The following is a 24191-nucleotide window of genomic DNA, read 5'->3' as shown; positions in this document are numbered from 1 at the left end:
TCATTCATTGTTTATTGCTCATTGAACAAGCACAGGTAAGTGTTTAAACCCCTTTACAATGAAGATCTGTGAAGTTACTTTGATTTTTCTGAATGATTTTTTAAAGACAGGGTCCTGAAAAAGGGATGTTAATTTTTTTGCCTAGATATATAAAATGAACTTGAATAGATTTCAGGTGTGCTAGTGGCTGGGAAACATGCACGTAGCTTGGTGACCACTGTGCCAATTTGAGTGTTGAAATGGAAATTAGCAAAATGTACAAGGACAAGATTGTACTTCACTGCACTTCCAACAAATTTCCACTTATTTTACTTGTCAATGCCATGTTCACACAAGTCTGGTTGGGCCAATAAGTGAATTCATGACATGAACATTGTCATTAACAAGCAGCTTTTGTAAGCTTAATCTCCAAAACATCTTACACTTGTCAATAAAACCACAAATGAAAACACCAGTCAATGTTTTTTTTTTACACATTTATTAGTGAAACCAATGAACACCTAGAATCTAAGCTTCTGGAAGAACCATTTGTTCTTGCCTGTCTTGTACCTGTGGATAGAAAAAAACATTTTAGAAAAGGTTTTGAATTGAGATGAAAAAGCATGATATTTAATTATCCTATAGTAGTTAAGCTACTTGTATCATGTGTCAGATATTACCAGGACAAGGAACCTGTGCATTTCTCACAAGTCCTGGTTCCTGGTGTGGGAAAGACTGACCTCTCCTCAAACTTAATCTTGGCCTCCCGCCTGGCTTTGCGTTTCAGGGCAGGGTCTCTGAAGACATCCTTGTTGACGACGGTTTTGTCCAGAGGAATGTCCACAGAGTATCTGAGCACAGGGAAAAACACAGCAAGACACTTAGTAAGATAGCTAAGGCAATTTCCTATAACGACAAACACAAGTGGATAAAACTTCACCTACTCTGAACATTCCAAGAATCAAGAATGAAAATCAAACCAAGCCACCTATCAAGTTCACTAAGTACAGACAAAATTGAATTGATGCATGCAGAGATGAAATGGGTTGAACAGCCATAGACTTCACTAGCATGCTGACCCAAACCGTACTTTGCTGGCTCAGATATCTCTTTCCAGCACAGCAACTGCAACTATGGTAGATATGGATGCATAACCAGGCCAGCTCAGTACAACTTGGCTTAGGAGTGCGAAAGGGTAGTTCACCACATCCAACAGAATAGGGTCCACTCAGTACACCATATATACATTCCTTGATATTGCATCCCACTTAATAGATCCCTGCCAGTTTGGTCACTGCCAGAATTCCATGAAAATGTGGACATATTACATGGATGCAATACTGCTAGTCACCTACAGTTTAGTCTCACATGTCAGCCACCTAAACCACCATTACTCCCATCCTATATTCCCATGTCCACCTGCCACTGACCTGGTGGGCATGAGGTGATTGTAGTTGTACACCTTTACGAAAGCCTTGATCTTGGACCTCTTGGCAACCTTCTTCTTGCCCATGGTTGTGGTCACTTTGCGGGGGTAGCGGTCAATGCCCGAGACCAGTGCATGGCTATAAGGGCGGTCTGAGGTACCATCATCAATGTTCTGTAGGAAGAGAATCAATATAGTTAGCTGTTCAGTTTTGTGTTTATGGACCACATTGCAAGAGGATTGTCCAAGCAAACAGTAACTAATCAAACGGAGTGAAACATGCGCATTTAACAATAACCCAGGATCAAAATTACCTTGACGATAACAGCTTTACGACCAGCGTAGCGCCCAGCAAGGACCATCACCACCTTCCCAGGTTTCATGAATTTGCCCATCTCTGGGTGACAAGAGAAGTGAGTTACAAAAGAAAAGCATTATTACTAGACAAGAAGCCATGGAATGGTCAATGTGGGACAATATTCACTGCTTCTAGATAAAAGATTGTACTGATATCTACAGAATATTGGTATGCTATTAGCTAAACTACGTCTGCTTGGACGTCAGATGACCAATGACTGAACGAGATTGCAGGAGCAACAACGACGTAAAGTAGCCAAGTCATGCAACGAAAAACAGTATTTTATGAAAATTTAAATTACATGTCTTGACTGAAGTAGGTGTTAACCAACGTTCTTCAGCTGTTTTTCAGCCTTAGGTAAATTTGACTCGTTCTATTGTCCAGCCTAGCTAGGACAGGCATCACTGTTTATTTACCTAGCTAGCTTAACGTTACCATTTAGGCAATATGTTGTATACATTCAAATAGGCAACCGAACGCCATTAACCGAGCACATTGTGGTTATCCGATTATATAAATTACATAACCGAGGTGGTTGGATTTGAATCGACATGAACCTCATCAAGCAAGCTGCCATGTTGAAACGCTAGCTATATGGATAGCAGACACTATATATAATCACACATTTTTCCAATGTAAAATTAAGGGAAATTATCACCAAACCCGGATCTTAAACGTATACTTTAGGGTAAAAAAACAACTAAGAAGTATGTAAACGTCAAGATTTATCAAGATGGTTGAAGATTATTGCGTTGAGAATTTCACTCACTGGTGCTATTCTGTGGCCACTGCTAGCAGGAAAGGAAGTTGAGAAAATTTTCGTGACCTTTGACATCAAATCAACGATGCGTCATTTCCGCCGAGCGGAACACCTCTATGCTCAGAACTGGTCCTGGAACAGTTCCTTTATTTTGGAACGTCATAAAAAAAAAAAAATGCAAGTCAGTTAAGAACAAACTCTTATTTACAATGATGGCCTATCCTAACCCAGATGACCCTGGGACAATTGTGGGACTCCTGATCACAGCCGGTTGTGATACAGCCCAGGATTGAACCAGGTTCTGCAGTGATGCCTCTAGCACTGAGATGCAGTGCCTTAAACCGCTGCGCCACTCAGGAGTAATTTATGTCAAGCTTATAAAAGGGAACCTAGAGTCAGCCCTATATTGAGTTTCTTTGTGATGTGGGAATCAAGGCGTCGTATTCAGTTGTTGGCACAGTTGCCAGTGTTATCTGATGCTGCTATGCAAAGTGAAGGCCTGCAACTTGACTAAACTAAAGACAAAAGTGTCAGGCATCATTATTACCCCTGTATTTTCTATGACTTATTAATGTGCATTGACAACAAGTGTGTTGAAAGCAATGAATGGGCTGAAATAGGTTTTTGAAATAGTTTATTTTCTCACATTCATAGCTATTGAACAAAAACAATAAACAGCTGTATAACTTTTTCTCAATCTGACCAGTAGGGTATGCACAGAATAACAAAAACAAATCAGAGATAGTAACTAAGTCTCATTTTTCATACAGAAATGTACATTCCTTAGTAGTAGTATTGTGATGTGTACGTCTATGTTTGTGTTAACAGTAGTTTTGACATGAGCACAGTGCATTTGAAAAGTAACAATGCAGGCTAAATGAAGGGGGTATTGATTTTCACACTAACACATCAGAACTATGCAAACCAAAGTATCCCTTTCGATGTAGGACAACCTGTCCTCCCATACACTACATGGAGATGCACACCAGTAAAGCACAGACCAGATCCAAGCATAGTCTGGTAGTGGTCCGGCTGAGGCATTTGCAATTTACTATACAACAAAATAGAAATAGATCTCAATACAATACCATAAGAGAACAGAACAGAAAGTCTGGGAGCAGCACTTAACCAATAACAAAGTAGGTAACACCTTAATATGAGGGTTGGAAAAACCATACCAGGGATGATAACAGTTTTCACTCATGTGGAAATGAACAGTATCTATGGTTTGTACATTCAGCTTTTCAGGATACACCCCATGTGATTCACATGTAATAGGAAGATTTCACTTCAAGTGGTTTTCATTCACCATTCAAAAAACGAATAGAAACAGAGAAAACGATCACATCCCACAATCATCTTAAATATTAGACGATTAAATATGTAATTACATAAGCTAAATAGTTAAATCATATAAGTTCATTTATTTTTTAAATCACTTCCATTTGGACCAGTAAAGCAGCAGTTAATACAGGGTCTCTATGTTATCCACCTTTAAGACACGTTAGGCAGGTTCTGCTTATTTCTCAACGGAGAGACACTACATGCTGCATGAGTGATCATTTTGATTTTCAGAACACTTGTGACATCTTTAGAATTTTGACCTCTCTTGTACATTCATTGGTGAGAGCATACACTGTTCCCATGTTCATTTGACCTGAGTGCATTGAATAGTGCGCGTCTTCTGTGAACACAACAGTGGAGCTTTGCGTAACCACAGACAGAGAGCAATGCTCTGTGAATGTGAACTGTAGTAACCCATATTATTCTCTTCCGTAGAGAACACAAAATGTACAGTTCAGTGACAGTGCAGGATACTGGTCTGTTTTTGCCCATACTAGAGTATGGGGAGGGAATGACTATACATTTGGTCACATTGATGATTACCCATTCTATAGATAATCATTATACAGTAGTGAATTACAATAAAAGGCCAACCTCACGATATTATCTGCATAGGTCTGAGCTACTGTATCTCATCTCCATAGGGACAAGTCAAACAACATCACAGAAAGGAAGTGTTTCCTAAGGGGAGGCAACAAGCTCCATATAATGCAATGTAACAAGTCATTAAGATCTTGATATGCTGCTCCCTTTGTGTGGTTATGGGAGGCATGGATAAATTAAATGTTAGTTACAGTTTTGCTATATAAAAATCAGATCTGCTATATAATGCATCTCAACATTGCACACTTGATTTTTGTTGAACAGCTTTGCACAGAATTCATGCCATGTTTTAGACAGGATGCTAATAAAAATGTTTTGACCCAATGACCCAAGATACATTTAAAGTAAAACAGATAAAGAAACATTAACACAAATATTTTATGCCAATTATAATTTCAGCACTTGAGGGAGACTCAAACCATGACTTCCAGTCCTCAAGGGCCAGTTGATTGTATTATTTTTTTACCCTTAAATCAGGCCTGGTAACCATGTGAGCTGAAAGCATGGTTTTTGGGTGTCTCTCGACAGTCCCTTCTCAGAAGGCATCCTTGATGTTCTTGAGCTGCCTCACAGCCAGGTCCACCGGCAGGTTAAACTTGAGGTGGCTGATACGTCCCAGGATGCGCAGGGCTCCCTCGAAGCCTGTCTGGGCCATGTAGCTCCAGTGCTGGTAGTGCGGGTGCACCAAGGCCCCTGACTTGCAAAGCAGGTTAAGCCATGACACTAGCCTCTGCTCATTCAGAGCCATGCATACCAGAGCCTTGAACTCTGAGTCTGCTCCTCGCTTGTAGCGATCGTGCTCCAGCAACACTGAGTGAATGGCCCAGAGCAGAGACTGCTTGGGTGTGACAGTGACCGGATTGCCCGCAACAGGTAGGCTGAAGGACTGCGAGAGCTGGCGGGCTGGCGACTCCACAAAGGCCTTGCCGTTTTTGGAGTGGTAATACTTGACAAAGAGCTCCCAGGGGTGGATGGTTGTTGGGCCAGGTCTGTAGGGCAGCAGGCAGGAGATGGGGGCCAGCACCAGGCTCATGCCCTGGGAGGGGGAGTAGAGACCGTGGGCTAGCAGGTCTCTCAGAGCCATGGCCAGCTCCTTCCTCACTGAGGCAGTGAGCTCATCACGGGACCCCAAGGACAAGCTGCTGTTGTAGCTGACCACATGATCTACTGAGGGCTGTCTGCACGAGGCCTGCACTCGAACCCGGTCTACAGCCCCCTCCAGACGCTGAAGCAGAGGGCTGTAGTCCTGGCCCCCTTCCCCCTGCGACCACATGCTCTGGGGAACATGGCCAGCCGCACAGCCAAACTGGCTCACTGCAAAGATCTGCAGCACAGCCAGGGCCCGCTGGATCAGCTGCAAGCCCGTCTGCCTCATCTTCTGGGCCTGCTCTGGGTCCACTATGGGCAGGAGAAGAGAATTGTTAAAACAGATGTATTGTGAGTGATGTTATAGAGCCTATGATAATAATGCTGGCTGATAACTGACTTTTCTTCCTCCCTCCAGGGGCTCTGGTGTTGGGCCCCGCTGTCCTCGGCTGCTGGCTGGGTTCACCGCCAGACAGAAGAGGGTTCCCTACCTCATCTGTTGGGTAAAGGGAAAATACAGTAGTAAGTCAGAATATTGGTGGAATATTTTGGTAACAAAGTGTGTATTAGTGAGAGCTTCCAAGACACCTAACCACAGCCAACATGGCATCCCAGGCCCACTGCCACCTACCCTGGATGAAATTGATGAACATCTCTAGGTCCCTGATCTGGGTCTTGAGCTGGTCCACCAGCTGCTCCTTGACCCTGGCTGGGTTGACTATTTGAGCGATGGCAGCGTCCACTCTCTGTCTTAGCTCCTCAGGCGTCAGGTTCCCTATGTCCTCGTTGAAGTTCACATCCAGCTTCTTGATCAACTCGTCAATGATTACCTGGCAGTGGAAGAGTGGAACCGTCATGAGTATTACCAGGACATTACACATGGGGAGGAAACAACATTGTATAGAATAGATTTTTGGGAGACTTCTGGTACATGAACGGAGCCCTACCTTCTGTCTCTCCATGACCACAGACTGGGGCAGGGAGTCGTAGCTGCCCTCCTGGTAGGCATAGCGCTCCAGGTCATCCAACTGGGTCTTCAGCTGGACGATGAGCTCCTTCTGCTTCTCCCTCTGGACCTCCAGACGCTCCCTCTTCTCCCTCTCACTCTGTGTGGAGAAGAGAGAACACAGAATACACTGTCAGTAGAGGACCGGGGTGTACAAAGGGGACAGGGAGTGATGGGGAGGGTCTATACACAGCCCTTATTCAACATGCATGTTTACTAAAGACAGACTCACCAGGTCCTCCTACAAGTAAAGCATGTAGACAGAGGAAATCAGAAAAAGAAAACCTTTAATCAAAGACAGTATTACATCATCTCGAAGGTAAATGGAGAGTTGCATGGAGTAAACAATGGAGTTTGGTTTAGTTGTGCATACAGAAGCAATTATTACAGAGGTCAGGTCTGATATCTGTAATAATAGTGATAATGATCTTCTGGAAGCATGTTAACTGAGCCTGTGAGTCACTTATTGTGCTGATGAGATACTACCATTTTCTATCTTCTTCTGGAAATAACAGATCTCAGGGAACAGAACAGAGAGCACAGCCTTGATATTTTGATGCAAACCAAAGCCTTAATCAAAAGCCAGGTAGCCGCCCAGATAATTTCATTTCCTGTGAGATGTTTGACAAGACGGTGGCTGCTACTGCCTGTATGTGTGTGTGTGCACATGTTTCCAAGTGTTGCATCCCAGAGTGTGTCTGAGTCTATATGTGTCCATTGGTCATCATCACAGCTATCCTACTGACACTGAATGATGACCAGTCTACATAAGTAAGAACTAATGTGACCACCACACTCACCCCCATCCCCTCATCAGGTACTACTGGTGGAACAGTGTACGGACGTTGGTGTAGGCCTAAATTGGTGTCTGCCTGTGGTCTGTTTTGTGGGGGACTAACATAACCTATTTTTCTACACATAATGGATAGCTTATAGCTTGCATAATCACACAACCTCAAGCAATTGAGTGTTTGTGTTGACATAATTTACTGAAGAAGAACCATTGTTTACATTCTTAGATCTACCAAGTCTGACCAGCCGTGGGCTAGATGGACTACTTACCGCGTTTTCAAGCTGTTGAGAGTCCTGTGGCCTGCATCCCACAACGTGAGGACAGCCTTTGAAGGCAAACTCCTCGAGTTCTACCAGCATCCTCTCCTTCTCATCAGTTGGAGCGTGAACTATCTGCTTCAAGCGGAACTGCACTTGTGCAAAATGAGATGTCAACGCGAGGAGCGAGGAATTCAGCAGGCCCTGTTCGTCCTCCAGTTTCCTCAATCTTGCGACCATCTCCGTTTCACCAGACGCAGCTGAGCCTTTCCTCGGCTCGACCGCGTTTCCCTTCCCGCTCTCATCGTCCGGACTGGCTACAGCGCCGACGGGCGCCCATCGCTCGCCAGCCCCAGCAAAGGCAGCTTCGCTGTCCGAGGTTGACAGTTCCTCTGTCGACATGTTTGATAGGTAATAAAGAGAACGTTGTCCTCCAATATTAAAGTTATTGTCAACTGGAAACGACGCTTTGTTTTATCGTTTATGTACACCGTTTTAGAAATTAAAATAATTACCACCGATGAAGCAGGTGCATCGCCATCTTGAAAGATTCATACGTCAAACGTCATAAACAGTGCCACGTCATCGTAAAAGCACTGATCTGGTGTGCATATGAACTGCCTGCAAGAAACAGCAATATGTCATTTTAACCTATCCGTAGCATAACTTCCCAGTGGGGCACAGTGACGAGAATAGTAGGAGTACGGTTTGTTGGTGTTTAATCCGGTGAAATAAACTGAAACATTTTTATGTAATTAATTTGATTATTCTTTTGGCCAAATTTCATACACACAAATGTAAATTTACAAACAGAAAACCACATTTTCGTACCCAAAAAAAGAAATTGAACTGTATTTTAAGACGGTTAAATGCTCTACTAACAAAAAAGCTGTTAGAATTGTAAGTATATGCATGTCCCTTAAAGGTCCTTGTGTAATTGTAATGTGATATTGTACCCCCAAACTCGATTGTCCATTGTTTGTAATCTATGTATGCTTGTGTTCCCTCATGTGCTTTATGTATTGATTTGTTGTTAATAAAATAAAAAGGTATGTAATGACAAAAAAAGGGGGGGAGTGTTTAATCCGGTGGTTGAGCAGAGTACCAATCTTGAAGAAACCATTTGAGTTATCCAAACTGGTGGAGAGAGTACTGGGCAAAGTGACGGTTGTGAGGATCACGAGAGGCGGGCTTGTTTTGATTCGGCGGATCTGAAGGAACGGCTTTAATCGATTTTCTAAATTGCTAGCCCCATCCAACTACCTCATCCCCATACTGTATGTATTTATTTATCTTGCTCCTTTGCACCCCAGTATCTCTACTTGCACATTCATCTTCTGCACATCAATCACTCCATTGTTTAATTGGTATATTGTAATTACTTCGCCACCATGGACTATTTATTGCCTTTACCTCCCTTATTCTACCTCATTTGCACACACTGTATATAATAGACATTTTCTACTGTATTATTTACTGTATGTTTGTTTATTCCATGTGTAACTCTGTGTTGTTATATGTGTCGAACTGCTTTGCTTTATTCTTGGCCAGGTCGCAGTTGTAGTTCTCAACTAGCCTACCTGGTTAAATAAAGGTGAAATAAAATTTTAAAAAGTTTGAAGTTTCGTGTGTGTCTCTTCGGAACAGGGCACCCCTCAAGGGGGTTATATCAGGCTGCCGCAGGCGTCTCGTGGGAAGTTGATTTTGAAGATATTAAAAATATTCCTGGAGTAATTGAAGCATGTTGGATGAATCATGTGATGAATGTTGAAAAAAATGAAGTCTATTTGGTTCTTTTTTAATTTTTGATGTGGATTCTCCCTACTCATGTGCAGTTAGGGCATATTAACTACAGAATCAGAGCATTTATCCCAAGACCAATGCAGTGTGATCATTGTGAAGATTTTGGTCATGTAGCAAGTGTTTGCAGAAGGGAGAAGCCGAGATGTCCAAGTGGAAGGGACCATATGTTTATAAAAGTGATGAATATGTGACATGTTGCAATTGCGGTGGGAACCATGAAGCCACGTCTTCCGAATGGCCCACAAGGGTGAAAGAGAATGAGGTGGCTTAGTCAGGGTTGCACAGAGTATTTCATATGCAGCAGCTATGAAAAGGTTTGAATGGTGCTCCAGAAGAATTCAAGGTAGTGGATAGGCCTAAGCTGCAGGAGTTGCCTTTCACCAGCAGGATCCTGACATTTTAAAGGTTAAGAAGGTGGACTTTGTGGCGTTTATAGCTATGGTAATTATTGGCACTGCCAAGGTGGGGAGAAGGTTCAGGAAGATGGGAATCATAGTGATTGCGGCAGAGCGGTTCCTGGGGCAAAAAGATTTCCCAGCAAAGGAGTTAGGGAATATTTCCCCAAGCCGTAACACCCTCTCAGGTCCTAGAACCTAAGGGAGATATGGGGATCTAAAATACGAAGTTGGAGTTTGTTTTGTCTATATGCTATTTTTTATTAGGGTGGTTAAATTAGTATCATTATTACGTACGGATTTATTCATTATATTTTATTGGTTTCCAACCGTCCAGTTGGTGGCGCCAATACACCTTTTTGGGTGTCGTCCGCCATAAAACCCACAGAAAACTTCCCGGTGATTGGTAATTAGTATCAGACGTTGATTGTGGTTTTTCTCCAACTATAGTCCACTCAGTACTCACCTTTATCACCTGTTAGGGTTGCGTAAATTCAAATCTGGTATCAGGATAAATATAACAATGAGTCACCGATATTATACTATGTATTTTTTATGAGCTAAGTAATAAATGGCAAATGCAACTTTCGTATATACGGGCTCACTGTAATACCACGCAGGGCAGAACAGGGGCCTGTTGCACAAAAGTAGAATTAAGACATCCGGGATAAATGGATTCATTAAGCCAGGTGAAACCAATCCTGGATAGGTGCGCGCTCACGGCTCACTCAAATAGACCCCGCCACAGATCACAGATTAACTGATTTACCATGGCAACTAGAGCCGCGTACTTTTCCCCGTCGGAAGCACAAATCCTCATGGAGGCATACGAGGAGGTAAAAGATATAATTAAGAAGAAAGGCAACACCGCCACAGTGATAAAGCAAAGAGAAAAAGCGTGGCAAAGTATTGCAGACCGCCTGAATGCGTAAGTAGTGCACAATTACACACTCACCGCTCCGCTGAAACATCACAATTACAATTCAAATATTTAATTCACATCTCCAAAAATGCAGTTGTACTGTAATTATGAAACGGTTAAATTTTTTTATTGAAATGCACTGCAGATATGAGTGAAATTGTGTAAAGTAACTCCATCACACTGTATAAAGCTATGATAAATTTTTTGATATTTTTACTGAAAACAAGACAAAAATACCAAGTAATTTTTTGCAGTGTGACTCCATTAGTGTGTGTGTGTGTGTGTGTGTGTGTGTGTGTGTGTGTGTGTGTGTGTGTGTGTGTGTGTGTGTAGATTAAACATGAACTGGCCAAAACGGACATGGCAGCAGGTCAAAATCAAATACAAGAACATTCTGCAGAATGGTATGGTCCCTGACTAATATTTAACAAAGCACAAGCATATATTGTACCCAGAAGGTGCCTGCTCACACATTGTCTGTACTGTTTTAGCAGTGAAAAAGAATACCCACAGACAAGGCACGGGTGGTGGGTCACCAAAGGCTGACCTTACCCCAGCAGAGGACATGGCCTTGGAGCTAAATAAAGGCAGGCCCGTCTTAGAGGGGATCCCTGGGGGAAAGAGACGAGCATAGGTTCCTCCCAAGATGCCACCCGCTTCATTCAAGGTATGTCCTTCCATCTCTACATGGGATACAACCACATTCATATTGAATCAATTTGGACTGTCTGACTTTGGTTTACCTATTGCCTTGCAGTGTCTGGCAGCACTGTGTTCCTGTTAGAGCCACCAGCACAAGCACCAGACGATGCTGATCCAGTGAGTACTCCATCAAAGGCATACTGTAGGCCTGGCATGTCTTGTCTACTAGCTTCAATATGAATCCGATTAAATGTGATAGGGTGAAGGCCCCAGTGCAGCAGCAACAGCACATGATGGAGACGATGATGAGGAGGAGACCATCTCTCTGGATTCCAGAAGGCATGAGGTATCATGTTAAGACTGTGAAAGTACTATTTACTCTACAATGGTGAGGAGTCCTCATCAAAATCAAAACATCTAATTTCTTTTACAGGACCCAGATGCTATACAGTGGGAAAACCAGCCTGGCAACATAGTGCGTATTAATAAAAGGACACCACATCCTGCCAAATTCCAGCTGCGCTAATTGTATTGTGTTCACAGAGCTCACAAGCTATCAGAAAGTTGTATGGCAACCACCTCCGGCGCCAAATAGAACTGGCAGACATAGACATTCAGTACAAGAAGAAAAAGATGGAAAATCTTGCACTGGAGTTCGAAATAAAAAAGAGGACAATTAGGAAACTGGACCTTGAAATAAAAAAACTTGAGAGGGAGGTGAGATATGCCTTCAATGTACACTGTATGCTAACTGTAACACAAATGTATTAATCATTATTTTTCAGATGGTCTGCAATGCTGACTGTGATCAGCAATGTTGTGGCAAAATGGCCTGGCTCAGTCCATGACTCCAGAATCTTTCGGGCCTCTGAAATCTATCAGTGCCTATCACAAGGTAAGCCACACAACCCCTATTTATAACCATCATGGCTGTGTCAAGAATATCACTGTGTTTATGAGGTAGTAATGATGAGATTTTGTGTTGACAGGTGAATTCTCTGGTGTGTTGCTGGGAGACAGGGGGTATGGCTGCCAGCCTTTTCTCCTGACACCTTTCACAGACCCCCAGGAAGCACAGCAGGCCTACAACCATGCCCATGCCAGGACCAGGGCCAGAGTTGAAATGACCTTTGGCCTCCTGAAGGCACGCTTTCACTGCCTTCACAAATTAAGGGTCAGCCCTGTTAGGGCATGTGATATTACTGTGGCTTGTGCTGTCCTCCACAATGTGGCCTGCCTGAGGAAGGAGAGGGCCCCCAGAGTGCCACCAGCCATGGACTGGGACAATCCGGCAATCTTCCCTGATGACGACAGTGGTCGGCTGCTGAGGGACCAATATGTGTTGAATTATTTTAGTTAGTATGTGTGCTTTCAATTTTGGTTAAATATGTCCTGCGGTGGCAGAGGAATTTGGGTTTTTTTGGGTTCGTTTTTTGACGAATTTGGCCTCTTATGATGTTTGTGCGGTATACTGTGTGTAATACAAGGCTGCAGGGAGGCTACTGCATCCATTCATTTGTCTGTTCAGTTGATGTGTATGGATTTGTCCTGCATTTATTTTAGTGTGCAGACATGCAGGGTGTGTTATATACAGACCTTTGAATGTGTATGTATAATATGCTTGGATTCTGTGCTTTCCATCTTGTAGAGTCACTGTGACTTCAGTTTCGAAAGGAGCTGATGGTTTACCTGCTTTGTTTTGTCCTTATTCAATAAAGGAACATAATGTTACACATTGTGTTTTTATATTCATATGGAATGTGTATTTGTTTATATGACAGAGTACTAGGGCCACACTGAAGAAAAAGGATAAAGTCATAAATTTATGAGGCTGGTTCTTTCTGCAGAAAAGCTACATATTGTTTTTACAGTTTTGATACTTATGACAATGTGATACTTAATATTCTGGCACATCAGCATGTCTTTGTTTATGAAACCATACTGAAGTACAATTTCACGAAATGCCCCACATCTGTCATTTTAACAACTGTCCTCCTTTAAAACAACTGGTTACAATATTATGACTTGTGTTTTTCCCCTCTGTGGCCCTAATATTCTATCATTTTATATATAGCCTTATAGTCTATGGGAAACTGTAAATTATCTAATGATAGCAACATCATCTAAAAATCATTTTTTATCCAAAATCATTGAAATTAATGATCACAAACGTTTAAATAATAAGTGGGTCTAGTTATATGTGATAACAATGTATAGTGAGCAGTGAAATAACTATTGGTTTCCATTTGTGGTGACTGCTGACTGACATTAGGGATGAGATTAAATAGATCCTGGAATTTAGCCTGGTCTGGAGCAGGCTAGCTCCACAGAATAAATCTCCATGGTAATTTATACCATAACATATCCTCCTGCCCCCTATCCATCTTTAGTGCAACCGGATTACGGATCAATTGAGCCAGGATCACCAAGATATCCTGGCTTAATCCCTTATCCTAGTTTTGTGCAACAGGCCCCAGAGAACTGACAAGATGTTTGTAAACAGTATTCTTTATACTGTGATAGACATAGTTCCAACCCGTCTGTTGGCCTATCACAGTAGAGGCTGGGCGTGGCTTAAACTTGCCCAGCCTATTGCAGGCGCTCAGGCGAGTCCCCGCCTCTTGGCGCTTCTTGGAGTCCTCCCTCGGTCGATGTATAGATCCTTACTGTTCTGGTATCGCAGCCTAGTTAGAACAGTTGCGCAGTTCCTGCTATTGTGTTGTTCAGTATTTTTCCATTTCAGTTAAACCTTGTGATGACCACCCCTCCCTATCACAACTTTGTAAGATACAGCAAGTCACACCATGTGCTCAATATTGTTACATACAAACACAAGGACAAAGCATCTGCTGGGCTGTTATCTACAGTTTTGCAACATGCAGGTCACACCATGTTACTCAGTTCTTGTCACACACAAACAGGCAAGTAGCAAGCAGTTGTTTAATCTCATAATGATGCTCCAGTGCACAAATGCAGACACCTCACACAACCAACATCAGATGATATTTAATCATATATATACTAATGGCTATAATGTAAAACACAGGATCCAACACACCTCTTGAGTTTTTACCTTTTTACTTGCAAGGCCTACTATAGTTACACTGATCACAAACCAACACATGCATAGTGTACAATTGATTTGGCAATGACTTGTTTTTTTAATTCACATTTTACAGCAAATTAATTCCCTTTGGTAGCAACAGCCAGAATCATTACGGACTATTAAAAATTGGCATAACGTCTAAAACACAAGGAAGTGGGATAATCTATCCCTTACTTAAAACGTGGTAGCAACAAGACGGAGGGCATATGGGGCGGAAGGTAGCCTAGTGGCTAGAGCGTTGGACTAGTAACCGAAAGGTTGCAAGATAGAATCCCTGAGTTGACATGGTAACAATCTTTCGTTCTGCCCCTGAACAAGGCAGTAAACCCACTGTTCCTAGGCCTTCATTGAAAATAAGATTTTTTAAAAACTGACTTTCCTAGTTAAATAAAGGTAAAACATATGTTAAGTTGTCCCAAGTAGACAGTATCAGTTCAGCCACAGGGTGGCATATTTATTTTATTTAACTAGGCAAGTCAGTTAAGAACAAATTCTTATTTACAATGACGGCCTACATATGGCAGACTATTGTAAAAGGCATTTCAAAGGTATACCTGAAACTATGAGGCACAATGCACTTCACATGATCAACCAAAAAACAACACTCTTCCCGTTTAAAAGGTAACATCAAACATTGTAAAACAGTACTAAGTTCTTGTCATTTTTTTGCTCCTCTGTGTCAATCTTGATAGTATCTTACAACTAGTTTTATCACATTCCAATCCTTCCCTGAGCCACAACCCTAAAAGATTGTTCAACATTGGTATCTCATTTTTGGAGTAATTTCAGATCCTTGATAGTTTCTGTTCATGAGCAAGCATGGGTATCTCTTGAAGTAAACGTAGTAACATTCCAAGCACCTACCAATGGTGCAAAATATTACTTATTTTAATTTCCCTTATATATATTGGAAACACACACACTATTTTTCCTCTGTAAAAAACACAATTTGATACACTGTAACAGTGATATTATTAAGTTCCTGCGTCCCTTCATTAGTGCAATGTGTCTGGTGGTGGAGTGTGGGCCTATCACTCCAACGGTTGGAGTGATGGGTCTAGCCCAATGTTGTCACACACGCAGGGCTCTCTTCTTGTTGGAGAAGAACACCTGCCAGTGGTCCCATTTGAAGCCAGTGGACTGGGTGCAGGACCCTCCCTCACCACAGGTGTAGCCTGTAGTGCAGCAGTGCTTCATGTCACTGCAGCACACCGCCTAGGAGGACAGGTGGAGGAGGACAGGTGGAGGAGGATGGGTGGAGGAGGACAGGGATAAGGTGGAAGGGAGAGTAAAAAAAGTGATTGAGGAAGCAATGAGAGAAACCATATAGGAATTTCACTATTCAATAGAAGGAGAGTAGATGCCTTAGTCTTGAACTCCACTAACATTAGTATGACATTTCTAGAAGCGTTTGTGGTGTCTGGTGAGAGGGCGGAGGTGTATATCATACATTTGGAACGGGACAGCAGGCCCATGTAGTGGCGGAGACCTTGCAGCATGTCTCCTCATTATTGCAGACAAACGGCCCCCCACAGTGGATTTCCTTCTCCTGTGGGGTCGGGGGCTCAGGCGCAGACACCCGAGTTAGGGGTACCGTCTGGAACTGAAGAAACATGAGCTTTTGGCAAGTCCCTGAGCCCATGTTACAGCTGTAGCCCTGTGGACAGCAGTGCTCCTCATCTGCACAGCACACAGCCTATACAGGGAGACAAGACAGAGAAATAATTTTTTATTTAATTTCAGTTAAGAACAAATTCTTATTTACAATGACAGCCTACCCTGGCCAAACCTGGACAAATGCTGGGCCAATTGTGCGCTGCCCTATGGGACTCCCAATCACGGCCAGATGTGGTACAGACATGAAAGGTTCCCCGTGTGAGATAGCAGAGCAAAACTATTTCTAGGGTTCTCTATACGCATGTGCATACCAACACACACCCTCACTCACACAAACACACACCTTGCGCAGGGGGCAGCAGCCCCACTGTCCTGTGGAAAGTTGGCAGCAGCTGGAGCCTTCAGGGCATCTGTTCTGGGTGTCACACTTCACAGAGAGGGGGGCAGTGAGGGCACTGTCATCTTGCTCAGCTGCCAGCTTGTTGTACCATGGGATCACCACCCCACCCTTAGAGCAGGAAGTCTTGCTCATATCACATATGTAGTCTTTGGGACAACAGTGCTCTCCATCAGCACAGCACACTGCCTGGGGAAGAGGGAACAGCGAGTAGTGAGGGAAAGGGCTTTCATTCCCTATAATCCTTCCTCAATAGTTGGGAACACCATTAATAGAGTGATGAGTGATTGACCAACATTTTGGTTATCAAACAACTAATTGACCGATGTCGGTTCAATTATTTTAATTCCATTTCGTTCAGGTTTTTTTTAATGAGCTCAATGCCCACATTGCAGTTTCTTTAGAGATAAATCAGATCCAGCCTGAACTGTGAGATGTTGTAGGGAGTTGTTTCCAACAGGCCAATATTCTACATAGTTTAGCACATAAAACACATAAAACATTGTAATTCACTACAATGACTATAATCCATTGCGCATCGACTTGTCCGGTCTGTGTTTCTTTCATGCCTGCTACAGAAGGGATATATAGAGCGCTTGAGAAGCAGACCAGGCTGGGGTTTGAGAAGTCAGTGGGACAAGTAAAAGAAATGTCCTTACATTTTATTTTCTCTAAATATAATTACTTTTTTTCCCTCCAAATCTAAAACGTACAACCTAGATTCGAGCCAATGTCTTAAGCAGTTGAACAAGTTATTACTCCAACCTCGTGAAAGTGACAATCTTATACGTTTTAATTTTAATAAAAAATTACTATATTGAAGAAGTGCCTTTAATTTGATGGCATGAACATGCTCAGTTCGGCATGTGATGCCCGTTACACCCAATGACGTTTCTGAGCATGAGTTTAGCTAGCCAACGTCGCCATGACATCGCCTACAAGCGTGATTGAATATTTCTATTGGAGAAGCAGTTTCTGCCTATCTTCATACTGTACTGTCTATGGAGCAGCTGTTGTTTCGCGAGGTATCTCTACCTGAAAATACATGATCAAAGTGATTGATAGTTGGTATTCAGCAGTCATAAAAGTATGCCTTATTTATGTTGAAGAACTACAAAATAGTGATTTTGTCAGACAGCATAGGCAGCAGCTCTATAGAGATGAAACGATGAATTGGAATGAAATAACAAAGTTATAAATTGAAACAAATGTAATATACACAAAAACTAATATTTTATGAAAGTAAAGCAATGTGATGAGTGATAAGCAGTAATGGGCAGTCACTTCCACCATGGGACTTTTATTGTTTTATTCTGTGCTGTTACAGCATTCAACCCAAATAGTCAAAACCGAAATCCGTTATTTAAAAAAAAAATAATCTAACCGAAAACGAACAGACCTCAAAAGCACCAATTGCTCAGCACTAACCATTACTGTAACACTCACCTGTGGCAGTGGGCAGCAGCCCCATTTCTGGGTGGACTTCATAAAGCAGCAGGTAGCGTCCTTTGGGCAGCTGGTGTGGGCGTCACACTGTGTCCTGTGCAACTCCTCGTCTTCCTCACTGTCATCATCCTCTGTAGGCAGCTCCATGTCGTCCATCTGCACCCCCTGGTGGTCTGCGGGTGCCTCCTCATGATCAGGTGCCTGGGTTGTGAGGGCGGGCACCTTCACCACCATGGGCTCTGTCCCTGAGGGGCCATCACATGTGAAGGTAGCCAGGTCACAGGTGCTGCCATGGGGGCAACAGTGCTCGTGGTCCTCACAGCAAACAGCCTTAAGGAAGGGAAAGGACACACAACAAAAATGTTCTGTCATTTAAGACTGTCACAAGCCTCCATAGAAGTTATGTAAAAGTATTGCTGGTAGCAGAAGAGATGATACAAGGTTAGAGAAAAGTTTGACTCCCTAGATTACCCAATTTCCCAGTTCCACTTTTCAATGCTATAAAAACAACAAGTGGTTCAAGCTCCAAAACCCCTTAACAAGGCAGAAGAAAGGTTAAGATCAGAAGCAGCAGCAAGCTGACAGGAGTAAAGAATGAGGATGTGATACTGGGATGTCGTAAAAAAACAAAACTAAGTGCCTCTTTGTTAGCCATACAGAATCTCTCACCGCATCGCAGAGCAGTCAAGTTAAGAGGCCATTCATTAATTTGCCTATCCACAGCAGTAGTAGCCACATCTCTCTGTCCCTACCTCAGGCAAGGGGCAGCAGGCCCAGCCTCCTGACGCTGTCTTGCAGCAGGTGGTGTTGTCGGGACACACGTTGGTGGGGTCACAGGTAACATCTCCTGGCAATTTACCCTCCCGAGGCACGGCAGGAACCTTCTTCAGCCACGGCTCAGAGGGGGAGCCTGAGGGGTCGTCACACGTCTGGGCAGCCTGGTTGCACTTCTTACCATGTGGGCAGCAGTGGATGAAGTCACTGCAGCAAACTGCCTGGAAGAGAGAAGAACCCAAACTAAAAGGGGAAGCAAAAGACATGCAATCAGGTTGATCTATCTTGAAGAAATGGATTAGCTAAGAGTGAGTGGGTCCCTACAGTATGAGACATAGTATACCTGTGGCAGAGGACAGCATGCCCATCCTCCTTCCTGTGTTTTACAACATGTGGTTCCATCCAAACAGGCCGTTGTCTCATCACAGGGAACGTCTGGAGAGACAGCAGGGTGTTAGCGATCAACACAACTGGACGAGCTAACAAAATATTTAATAAAGCAGCAGGTGGTGTGTGCGTCATACTGTGTCCTGGGCCCCTCCTCATCTTCATCACCTTTGTCATCCTCTGTAGGCAGCTCCATGTCATCCATCTGCACCCCTTGCCAGTCTGTGGCTGCCTCTTCATGATCAGGTGCCAGGGTTGTGAGAGCTGGCACCTTCCCCACCATGGGCTCCGACCCCGAGGGACCATCACAGGTGAGGCCAGCCAGGTCACAGGTGGTGCCATGGGGACAGCAGTGCTCGTGGTCCTCACAGCAAACAGCCTGGAGGGAGGAAGGGAAAGGACACACAACAAACATTTTCTGTCATTTAAGACTGTCACCAGCCTTTATAGGAATTATGTAGAAGTATTGCTGGTAGCAGAAGAGATGATACAAGGTTAGAGAAAAGTTTGACTCCCTAGATTACCCAATTTCCCAGTTCCACTTTTCAATGCTATAAAAACAACAAGTGGTTCAAGCTCCAAAACCCCTTAACAAGGCAGAAGAAAGGTTAAGATCAGAAGCAGCAGCAAGCTGACAGGAGTAAAGAATGAGGATGTGATACTGGGATGTCGTAAAAAACAAAACTAAGTGCCTCTTTGTTAGCCATACAGAATCTCTCACCGCATCGCAGAGCAGTCAAGTTAAGAGGCCATTCATTAATTTGCCTATCCACAGCAGTAGTAGCCACATCTCTCTGTCCCTACCTCAGGCAAGGGGCAGCAGGCCCAGCCTCCTGACGCTGTCTTGCAGCAGGTGGTGTTGTCGGGACACACGTTGGTGGGGTCACAGGTAACATCTCCTGGCAATTTACCCTCCAGAGGCACGGCAGGAACCTTCTTCAGCCAGGGCTCAGAGGGGGAGCCTGAGGGGTCGTCACACGTCTGGGCAGCCTGGTTGCACTTCTTACCATGTGGGCAGCAGTGGATGAAGTCACTGCAGCAAACTGCCTGGAAGAGAGAAGAACCCAAACTAAAAGGGGAAGCAAAAGACATGCAATCAGGTTGATCTATCTTGAAGAAATGGATTAGCTAAGAGTGAGTGGGTCCCTACAGTATGAGACATAGTATACCTGTGGCAGAGGACAGCATGCCCATCCTCCTTCCTGTGTTTTACAACATGTGGTTCCATCCAAACAGGCCGTTGACTCATCACAGGGAACGTCTGGAGAGACAGCAGGGTGTTAGCGATCAACACAACTGGACGAGCTAACAAAATATTCCACAACACTATTGTATTGTTCTAAGAAGAAGTGTAATGTCATACCTCCTGTCCTAATGAAGGGTGGAAAAGTACCCTCCCAAAGAGAAGCAGGACTCCTATTGGCTGAGGTGGTAGTGTCTGGAATAGGTGTTGTCACCTGGGCAACTTCTGAAAGCACGTACAGCAAAATAATCATATACACATTAACATCCCGACAGTGATTGGTACAAAAATAGGGGGGGGGGGTGAAACCTACCATTCTGGTTTTCCCACTCTGCCCTCTTGCGGGCAGGGAACTTAGCCCACATGGGCATTTCCTTGTTGGTAGTGGATATACACTTGGATTGCTTGATGTCACAGGTGCTGCCCTCAGGACAACAGTGAATCTTATCCTCACAGCACACAGCCTGGTCAGTGCACATAGACACACAGAGAATCACCTCATGAGATGACCATATATAAACAAAGGGTTAGCACATAGGCCATGCAAATCCTTGATTAGAGATCTCTCCATGGAGTGATTACAGACACTGGAGAGTGTACATTTCACACATTCAAAGGACCAATATTATTCCTGACTCGCAAATCCATGATGGTAACCCCCTAGCCCCCTCCATATAGCCCCCCTGTACCTTGGGCATGGGGCAGCACCCCCAACTCCCATCTGGAGTCTCACAGCATGTGGTTCCCTCTGGGCACTCAGACTCTCTGTCACTGCACATCACTGCAACAACAGGCTCTACCGGGGTGGAAGAAGGCAGAGGGGTTAGTGATGATGTTGCAACAGAAGCATAAGATGGCAACATGTGACTCCACAAGAGTCTAACCTGTCTGTTTGATGCAGGAGCTGCAGTCTGTGCTGCACTGGTGGCCTTCAGGACAGCAATGTTTCCCATCAGAGCAAGGCACAGCCTGTGTGTACATTAGATCAATTTACTATTAACTCAGGCCTGCATCCTAACTTGATATCTGTGCACATAACTCCAGTTTTTCCATTGACACCAATGCATGTTTATGTGAACGGTATAACAGTATGAATCTGGCGCAAAAGGCTAGATTGCAGCAGTGGTTAGGTTATTACATGAGCAACAGGACAGCAACCATAGCCTGTAGTGGCCTTCAGACAGGAGAACTCTTCAGGGCAGTGGGACTTGTCAGGGCAGATGTTATCATCCTCATCCCCGGCATATGCACTGATCATTCTGAAAGACTAGAGGGTTAGAAAAAAATACATTTTACTTTTTCAATGACAAAAAACATGACTGATCATAGTATTTTTGATTACCTTACGTTCATCTAGGTTAAGTATGTTGTTGGGGCAAAATGGTTTTGTTAGAGTCTAATGCTATGTAAATGCTTGAGTTGAATAGTACTGTATGTACTTTTCACTGTTAATTTTCAGTACCCTCTTCACACAACTCACAAAGTATTGATTTGTTTTTGGCTCCTTATCCCTGGGGCACTGAAGGCGTAACCAGGCTGAATTCTAGTTCTGTCTATTTAGGCTCTAAAGCTCTTATCACTCCCCTATCGTAGGCTGTGAGAACTGGTTAGAACCGGTTTTTGTTTGTATAAAGCTTTAAGAGAGAGGTAAGCAGTTCTTTGTGTAGATGAAGAATATAAATGACTGTGTGATTCTGAACATTTTTAAGTTCCTCTCCAGTTTCATCCAGACAGTTATCATCCCCGCAGTTGCTTGAATAAACTTTTATTGCTGATAAATGAGTTCTGCCTGATTCCTCCAATGTGTTTTCCTCAACAATGTGAATGACTGAAAACAGGGACACATATTGCCATGAAAGTCAACTGGTGTTATTGTTACAGTGTATTTCAACTTTGTCAATAGTCAGCTACACTTTCATCCTGGATTCACTGGCATTCTTACTTTAGCGTATATGGACTGTTTAGCAGAGACTCTCTCCACCCATGGTAGGGAGACAGTTCCATTCACACACATGGACTCATTCACAACGCACAGTGTTCCCTCAGGGCAGCAGTGGATATGATCCTCACAGCACTCAGCCTGAGATAAATTGTAAGAGTGTAGTTTGATTAACAAAGTGTGTTAGAATCTCACATCTTACAGACCAAACAGATACTACGAGAGAATGCTAGCACAAGGGTGCAATTAAAGAGGTATCTATTTCAGGGTAAGAGACAATGACACCATAGTCTACCTATTTGGTTTGTACACTTCTAATAGATATAATTCAGTGTACAAGGGTTAGGGAACTCGGGTTCAGGCTGCAAATAAAGCTAAGGGCTAAGCTCTGCAGGCACCACCCCATACATACCTGATACATTGGGCAACATTCATAGCCATCGGAGGGGCCCTTGCAGCAGGTGTTGCCCTCCTCACACACCTCTCCGCCTGGGCAGTCATCAGCAGAGACCTGGGCCAGCAGGGCCATACAGAGCACCAGATACCTCTGCATCTGGAGAGAAAGAGAGAGACAGAAATAACTTGTAACACAAACTGTATATTATATACATTTATTGTACAATCAATAACTGACAAATGTTATAAAGCTCTTTGGTACAGAAATGCATAAAATCTCAACAATGGAGTCATCAGAACTAAATCTAGACAGAACTCTCACTTTCCTCTTAAGTAGAGTAACTCAGACAATCTCATGAGGTAGTGCTGTAGCCTACTAAAGTATTTCAAAATTCCCCCTATTTTCATAGGTTCACTTCCTCTTTTATGTTCCATGGGGTGAGCTTCAGAAAGTTAACAGTTCCACATTCTTTTCCAAGACAAAGCCCTCCTCATATGCAACCACATGTAAATAGTGAATCTAGGATGCAGAAAAGGGGATATGATTATACTGTTACTAAGTGTTGAGCTTCAAATGGGAGATCATTAAAGCAGTCTACCATTGCTTCAGTGTTGTTTAGGCTACTAGACACAAAAAGGATGCAGAATACAGCATTTCTACTTTCAGTTTACCTGTTTTTATGAAAGGAAAATTCCCCTTAATCTGAGCCAAGTGCCTCCCATAAGAGATACTTTCCTTCATTGTGGTATCAAGAGCAATAGGGAACACAGGTGTATTAACCACAAACAATATTCACCTGACAATCAGTACTGTTCACTTACTGTATTTTGTGACAAGGTGGTTTCAAAAGGATAATAAAATGGGCTTTAACAGTTCCAGAAGAACTGTGGACCCTGACATATCATCATGCTTATTTTTCTATTGGCACACACTCAACCATGTTGGTCAGAATGTGCATTTAGACTTTTAAAAGATGGACCCACCCACCTAGGTCCATATTAAATGATTTGTAATTGTTATCACAAAAGACAATGACAACAATTTAAAAGCAATGACAAGGATAGCATAAACAATATATGCAATTTAATTTGAAGTAGGAGATTTGGTACAATTTCACTTGAGAAGTTTAGAATTTAATATATTTGTCATTGAGATCTTGCCACTATCTAAATAAAAAAAGTTGACCTTACCTCTATTTCAGTGACTTTACAGGTGTCCGCGCTCCTTGACAATGTAGCCGACTCCTGAACGCGCTGAAGTTTCTCAACAACAAAATATTAGGTACAGGAAATATGTTCACGCCCCGAAATGTCTTCCTATCTATTCGACATTCTGAATGGTTTACATAGGTGTCAATCTACCACACACGCGTCACTAACAGGTACTAGAAAAGCTTCTCCGCTAGGAGGTGCAGTAGTTCACAGGACAAATACAAATTCTGTCATTGGGACAAACGAATAATAACAGATAGGAAGGAGGATAAACAAGCAAGGGCAAGGACTCAGATAATG

At 43.2% G+C, this 24191-nt stretch overlaps 3 protein-coding genes across 4 annotated transcripts; all 3 read right to left on the bottom strand.

The window, feature by feature from the left end:
- Positions 1–406: 406 nt before the first annotated feature.
- LOC112237354 (60S ribosomal protein L27) lies at positions 407–2628 on the bottom strand. Its single transcript, XM_024405949.2, has 5 exons — positions 2533–2628; positions 1720–1802; positions 1410–1579; positions 720–830; positions 407–549 (listed from the first exon to the last, which is right to left on the bottom strand). The coding sequence occupies exons 2-5, from the start codon at positions 1798–1800 to the stop codon at positions 501–503; spliced, it is 411 nt and encodes a 136-aa protein (XP_024261717.1). The 5' UTR covers positions 1801–1802; positions 2533–2628; the 3' UTR covers positions 407–500.
- A 512-nt stretch (positions 2629–3140) lies between these two features.
- On the bottom strand, positions 3141–8202 carry rundc1 (RUN domain containing 1). The gene is made up of 5 exons (XM_024405942.2): positions 7625–8202; positions 6504–6662; positions 6188–6386; positions 5957–6052; positions 3141–5868 (listed from the first exon to the last, which is right to left on the bottom strand). Exons 1-5 carry the CDS (start codon positions 8012–8014, stop codon positions 5006–5008), a joined length of 1707 nt encoding a protein of 568 aa, XP_024261710.2. The 5' UTR covers positions 8015–8202; the 3' UTR covers positions 3141–5005.
- Positions 8203–14364: 6162 nt separating this feature from the next.
- On the bottom strand, positions 14365–23999 carry LOC112237352 (progranulin-like). Of its 2 annotated transcripts, XM_042327723.1 has the most exons (17): positions 23871–23999; positions 22696–22836; positions 22287–22424; positions 21483–21611; positions 21229–21313; positions 21034–21140; positions 20658–20808; positions 20465–20569; positions 20271–20362; positions 19906–20148; positions 19270–19480; positions 19058–19149; positions 18693–18935; positions 17941–18270; positions 16441–16683; positions 15931–16176; positions 14365–15695 (listed from the first exon to the last, which is right to left on the bottom strand). In XM_042327723.1, the coding sequence occupies exons 2-17, from the start codon at positions 22834–22836 to the stop codon at positions 15552–15554; spliced, it is 2700 nt and encodes an 899-aa protein (XP_042183657.1). In that variant the 5' UTR covers positions 23871–23999; the 3' UTR covers positions 14365–15551. The 2 variants fall into 2 exon arrangements, with proteins under 2 accessions (XP_042183657.1, XP_042183658.1); XM_042327724.1 differs by lacking the exon at positions 22287–22424.
- Positions 24000–24191: the final 192 nt, after the last annotated feature.

The sequence above is a fragment of the Oncorhynchus tshawytscha genome, linkage group LG09 (assembly GCF_018296145.1).
Source record: "Oncorhynchus tshawytscha isolate Ot180627B linkage group LG09, Otsh_v2.0, whole genome shotgun sequence".
NCBI classification, from domain to species: Eukaryota; Metazoa; Chordata; class Actinopteri; order Salmoniformes; family Salmonidae; genus Oncorhynchus; species Oncorhynchus tshawytscha.
The sequence above is the reverse complement of the archived record's forward strand: the minus strand, read 5'-3'. Positions and strand labels throughout refer to the sequence as shown.

Coding starts and splice junctions, on each gene's coding strand:
- LOC112237354 (XM_024405949.2), bottom strand. CDS start 1,800: ATGGGCAAATTCATGAAACCTGGGAAGGTGGTGATGGTCCTTGCTGGG. Junction 831..1,409: donor AATCACCTCATGCCCACCAG/GTCAGTGGCAGG, acceptor CCCTGTGCTCAG/ATACTCTGTGGACATTCCTC. Junction 550..719: donor AAGATTAAGTTTGAGGAGAG/GTCAGTCTTTCC, acceptor TTCTATCCACAG/GTACAAGACAGGCAAGAACA.
- LOC112237352 (XM_042327723.1), bottom strand. CDS start 22,836: ATGCAGAGGTATCTGGTGCTCTGTATGGCCCTGCTGGCCCAGGTCTCT. Junction 21,141..21,228: donor CTCCTGCATCAAACAGACAG/GTTAGACTCTTG, acceptor CCACCCCGGTAG/AGCCTGTTGTTGCAGTGATG. Junction 16,684..17,940: donor GCTGCTGCCCACTGCCACAG/GTGAGTGTTACA, acceptor CCTCTTCCCCAG/GCAGTGTGCTGTGCTGATGG.
- rundc1 (XM_024405942.2), bottom strand. CDS start 8,014: ATGTCGACAGAGGAACTGTCAACCTCGGACAGCGAAGCTGCCTTTGCT. Junction 6,387..6,503: donor TGGTCATGGAGAGACAGAAG/GTAGGGCTCCGT, acceptor TTCCACTGCCAG/GTAATCATTGACGAGTTGAT. Junction 6,053..6,187: donor GTTCATCAATTTCATCCAGG/GTAGGTGGCAGT, acceptor TTTACCCAACAG/ATGAGGTAGGGAACCCTCTT.